Below are 6,000 nucleotides of genomic sequence, written 5' to 3'. Positions count from 1 at the left end.
TAGTTTAATAAGCCCTCCAGGTGATTCGGATGTTCGCTCAAGTTTGGCTCCCATTGACCAAGCAAATAGAATCTCCTTTGGCAGTTTCTCCACAGTAACACTGCTGGACACTTCCAGTACTTTGTTACCCTCCCAGTCCATTAATGTCTCCCTCCCCACCCCATATCCAATTAAACAAATTCACAAAAATAATCTACACATCTCAAAAAGAACGTAAAACTTTATTAAGAACATCTTATATTGTCATCAGATACCACCAAAGAAAAAGGGGTAAAGAAATAGGGAAACTGCATCTTCCCGTGTGCTACTGCCACCTCAGAACAGACTCATGTGTGGATGGCTGGAATTACAGATGGCAACAAATGCGCTATATAAATAAATTCAGTAAGTAACACAATGCTCCCTTTCTATACAGAGAAGAATTGGATTTACACTTTAAAAAGCTTTGATACAGTGCAACAAGTATTGAACAAGACTACATCTTAGGAGCTACTTCTTAATAGAATACAAAGCAGTATAGAGCTTTATGTTATTTCATATAATATAAATTTTTTGAATGGAAAATTCAGAAAGGACATTCTAACTTTCCTAATTAATTTTTACTTTTGAGTGTTTTCTTTCTAAAGATTTCTCAGAACCAGTTCAATAATGATAATAGATGAGTTGCTCATCTACAGTGACGACAACCTAGGTTTGTTATTTTAATTTTGCAAATCAAGATGACAAGGTCATCCCAGCTGTTGCTGATCCTGAAGGAGTTTTTACAGAAAAACCCTGATTCAGAGTGCATGTGAGAAGAGGTACCAAAATAGCTGCACCTGGACTGGTTTTCCTAGAACGGGAGGTTGGGTATTAAGCACAGCTCATTTTCTCAGACTCCCGGGTTCCCCCATGTGGTTCTTTTACTTACTGTAATGATAGAAGGAGCAGAGGGAATGCCAGGGAATCTGTTCAAACTGCCACTCCAGACAGCTCTCTGCACTGTTTGTGGAGAAAAGAGTGATGGTATCTATTCAAAGCAAAATACCCCTACTGCAAGTATGGTGACATGCTTTTCTCTTGAGGGGCCAGGCCAAGCTGCACTCAAAAATGCATGATTTGCCTCACGTACACAGTGAAGAAAATGCTCAAGATTCAGAATCTGGTATTATAGTACCCCCAGCTAGTCCCATTTCTTGAGAAAATGTAGTCTCCCTTTTAGAAAGGAAAGCTATTTACTGCTAAGGCTTACCATGTTAATTATCATAAGGCTGAAAGCATAACTTCTAAACCAGACCATATCATTTGTGTTTACAGTCAGTAAATCAACCAACTGAAGGCTTGTGGAGGATTGGTCAGAGGGTGAAATTGGGAGTAGGATTCAGGTTGTGTACTATCACTTATCACAAATCGCATCAAGCTCTTTAAAAAATAATGCATTTTTATCATAAATATTTAGAGCAGATACTGGCATTAAAATCAGTATCTAAGTCAGAAGTCTGTCTTAAATGGCGAAAATATTTCAACAAACTTCTAATAGGTTTCAAATCTTCCCAGGAGTACATAGTTTATAAATTAGTTTTAAATGGAAAAAATGTATTTTGAATAGATAAATCAACAGTTCAGCAGATCATAAATAAGGTCAAGATGCTGAAAATAAATTCATACACAAGTTTTTGCTTTCACTTTAACAAAAATTAACTTATGTGGCATACTTTTACAACAGGTATAACCAGGTTTTAATAATTGTGCATTGGTTACACCCTCCACCACCATGCTGAATCTTTTTCTTATATATCCTACACCTAGGGACAGAAGTACAGAAGGCAGACATACACCCCAATGTGTAAGTCTGGCTGCTACACACCATTTTCTTAGTGACGTTACAAATGTTGGTCAGGATCTACAACCAGTAATTTGTCAACCACATTACAAGTTAAGTACATTCGTGGTTAAGTGGATTAGATTCCTGGGTGAGCTTTCTGTGGTAGTGTTCACAGAGAATCTAATTACTACCGTTCCTGTGAAAAAATGTGCCCCGAGTCCCAAAAGTTGACTAAAAAACTTTGGAATATAAGCCATATGTGGGAACTACTTCTCTGTGTGTCTGTTTCGGAGAGGTCAAACTGTTAAAAGCACTGTTCCCAAAACTACTGGCTACTAAAAATAAATATTTGTCTTCTCCTTCACATATAAATTCATTTTAGCTATAATCTCTAATACTGAGAAAGAGTGAAGCCATTCAGACTAGTGAGACATAACTGGTTTCTGGGATCTAAAAGATGTTTTATTGACTATCTAAGTTGAATCTTCTTACAACGAAAAGAAAAATGTCTAATATGTAAAGTAATGAATGAAAAAAACGTTCATCCTAAATCATCACTGAGTACAAAATCCACAGCTTAACAATGTGATTTAAAGAGAAAGCAGGAGAGCATGCAACTGCTCTAACACACAGGGTTAGAAATAAAAGGTAAAAAAAAAAAGTACATTTGTTTTGGTAATTCTAAATATACAAATATAATATTTACCAGATCTACCCTGTAGTGTAGCACTGCTTAATTTCCAAATATACAGTCATTCAAACACCTTAAGGAAACATTAAAAATGTTCCAGGCTACTTTACTGAACATTAATGAATATTGTGTTCTTGAGATATTAAAGCTAAAAATACTATTGTTTTTAAAGTTAAATGGCTAGGAGAATAATAAAGTATCATTATTTTACACTTCTTTTAATCCCACAGATGGCTTTATGTTAAAGGGATCAATTATGTTAAAAGGAGTCTGATTTGACAACTAGAAATCAGTTCTCGAATCAGAGTTGTTCTCTTGGTACAATGTCAAAATTTATAACATTTCCAGAGCATTTTCATATTAATCTATCCAAATAATAATAAACAGTTTATTCAAGGGGGTCCCTATTTAACACTCCTTTTATTCTACACTGTGGCAGTTAGAATGGAACCCCTACAGTGCTATTGTGGAAAAGTTGTCTAGGTTCTGATCTGACTCTCAAAATGACATCCATGTTTACTGTTAAATTATTAACCTCTAGGAAATAGGAATCAAAGGCATTGAGAGGCACAGAACTGCTATTTTGGTTGGGGAGAAGGGTGAAAATTAATTTGGAACACTTAGTCCCTTCTACAATCAAGTCCTAACTATACCATAATAAATTCTCAACAAACTCCTGATTAGTTCTTACACTTTAGGAATTACATACTATACATGATTAGATACTGAAGAAAATAAAGAAAATCATTTGAAAAGACATGAAGAAATAGAAACATGGAATTTCTCACAAGGCCCTGAATCAAAAAAATTTACAAAAAGATCTTTTGAAAATAATCACTATTTGTGAGCTTATTAATACACAGAGATTCACTTTGTTTAAACTAAGTCATGTTAACTTACCAATAAAATAGTAAACAAACCAACATTTTAAACAATTTTATAAATTACTTTCTTTTTGTTAATGTCACTCTCTCAACAATATACAAAAATAACACTACAGGACTATCCACCTAACCTGTCTCCATCTCTTGCAAAGTCCTGGGCCCTGGAAAGAGACTGGTCATCAATCTTCACTGTAGATGTCCCCTGCAAAGGGCAGGTGCATGTGGCTGCCAGTGACATTGGGCAATCGAGATAAGTCCGGCAGGCTCTGGATCCGGGACCTGAGTTCTTTTCGCACCAGGGAAACTCTGGCTAACTTGCGCTTGTATTCCTGTAACATCAAACCACTCTCATTAGCATTTCTGGGAGTTCAGAGAAGAGCTATCTAGCTTATCTAGCTAATGCTTCTGCATTAAATCTGGTAAAACATTCAGTTTATGCTGAATAACAAGATTATAATGTGAGCTTTAGGATCAAAAGAGGGACTTGGGAAATACTCAAGTAGGTAAACTCATTATTATTATTATTATTATGAAAACCCACAATCGTAAGCTGTTGTTTCACACTTGTAAAAAGAAGACTAAAATATTAATATACTTAACCGCAGCATATAAGATTTTCAGGTATACAGGAGCTCGGATAAGAAAAAGTATGTATTTATTTTCACAAACTTAAACTGAAATTTAGCACTGTTTTCAATTCTGAATGTTGGCAGCAGACCACAGGAGCATTATCAGTATCTGTAAGTTTAATAGAAACCAGTTGCTTCAATATTACTTTACAGTTTTTCACATCTATCTTAAACTACTGTTTACATTTATGACTACTTTGAAATTATTAGACCAACCGCTACATGTAATTTAATATATCAGTAAAGAAGTATATATTACTGTACAAATTTTATTATTTCAATAACTCTACTTCAATATAACTTGTTTCCATTGTAATGCTATGCATTTTATTTTCTACATTTAAAATATTTAACTTGAGAAGGGGGTCCAAGGCTTCGCCAGATCACCAAAGGATTACAATGGCACACAAAAAAGGTTAGGAAACCCTGCAAACAGCAGCCTAAGGAGTCAGAGGCTGGAAAATAATTAAGATCATGTTTGGCTTAGGGGGGAAACAGCCCATTCTCTGTACTGGAAATATCTTTTAACTGAAGTTTCCAGACTTCAACAAAGAGAGAGGAACCTTCTTTACTCCATCACCTAGTAGAGGTGGGATGTGAAGAGGGGAACCTAGAAAGTGGGTATTATTCCCTCTATAAAGCCTACAACCCTCTCCTTCCCTCTGACCAAGGGTGATCTCAAACATACAGACCAGGTGAGTGATTTAGCTTTCATCTGGGGTAGAAGGTCTATCCACAAAGAGCCCTTCTTCTTTAGCTGTTTCTCAACTCTGACTGAATCACCTAGGAAATTTTTGAAGAAACTCAGAATTTTCAAGAGAACTCCAGCCTTCACTATCTATCAATTAAATGAGAATCTCTGGCAGTGGATCCAGAGCTCTCAAATTTTGTAAAAGCTCCCACAAAAGATGCTAATACACAGCCAACTTGTGAGCTACTTCTCTATGGTTTTTCTGTCTAAAATGAAATCAGCAAACTTTGTGTTACTGAGCCTCCTTTTTTAAAGAATAACTACACTTAGGGAAAGGAGTTTGTCAGAATTACTATATCCCAACTGCTCTAAGGGAATGGGGGAAAGGAGAAGATTTCTGAAGCATGGGGAACTGGGCACAATGGCAGACAAAGCAGACAAGGGTGAAAGCTGGATATGTTCTAGGATAGCTTTGGGCACATAAGACAGGGGTCAATCTTTGCCATGTTTGCCTGTTCCTGAATTTCTAATCCATCATGAAGATCAAGGTTGAGTAAAAGAGAGTTTAATTGGGATCTATAACCTCAAGGTAAGATTTTCCTGTTCCCTTTTCCCCTTTGCCAGTGACACACTGGAACACCAGGCAGGTTTCAGCATAACAGCTCAGAGTGGCAAACAAAAGAGAAGCACCAGAGTATTTCTTTCTAGATGCATACTTCTCAGTCGGATCTCCATACACATCTCATTTAGCACACGTGTCTTCCTCAGAACATGCTGATAGGGGGGCAAACACATATGTCCATCTGTCCCACTGTTCTTACTAAATCATTCTTTAATAAGTAACACCTAAAGTACTCTGGGGTCAGCATGACACAGCCAGATGCGGTTCAAACCTGCTCAAAAGTAATTACTCTCTGCTCCTCTCTAGGCTAGATGTTTTGAGAAATGTCTTATGTGCCTTTAGTGGTCATTATTGCTCACCCTAATTTCTAGTTTCTAGCATCCAGATAGGCTGTACTTCAATTATTAAGGTTTATATTAATCCTTTGATTCAAAGGATCTGTGGCAATTATTGATAAAAGCCTTCTACCAATTGGCAACACTGCATACAAAAAAATTGGTAAACATAATCAAAAGCTGCCATTTATTGAATGCCCATAATATGCCAGGCATTAGAATATGAACTCATTTAATCCTCTCAATAATCCTGTGAGAAGAGCGATTATCCTTCATAAGCGAGTACAATCGTGCTTTACTAAATTAGGAACAAAAGTAGTACTCAAAAGCTTTCTGCTACTGTC

At 36.4% G+C, this 6,000-nt stretch overlaps 1 protein-coding gene across 2 annotated transcripts in view; it reads right to left on the bottom strand.

Moving 5' to 3' along the window:
• Positions 1–202: 202 nt before the first annotated feature.
• The window catches only part of RPRD1A (regulation of nuclear pre-mRNA domain containing 1A), a 77,747-nt gene continuing 71,949 nt past the window's right edge, over positions 203–6,000 (bottom strand). For both annotated transcript variants that reach the window (XM_059041397.2, XM_067014716.1), the window contains one exon: positions 203–3,708. In XM_059041397.2, coding sequence (XP_058897380.1) covers positions 3,559–3,708 — 150 coding nt within the window. In that variant the 3' untranslated portion in view covers positions 203–3,558. The remainder of the gene's footprint in view (positions 3,709–6,000) is intronic.

This window comes from Kogia breviceps, chromosome 15 (assembly GCF_026419965.1).
Source record: "Kogia breviceps isolate mKogBre1 chromosome 15, mKogBre1 haplotype 1, whole genome shotgun sequence".
Taxonomy (NCBI): Eukaryota; Metazoa; Chordata; class Mammalia; order Artiodactyla; family Physeteridae; genus Kogia; species Kogia breviceps.
This window is presented reverse-complemented; position numbering and strand designations above follow the sequence as displayed.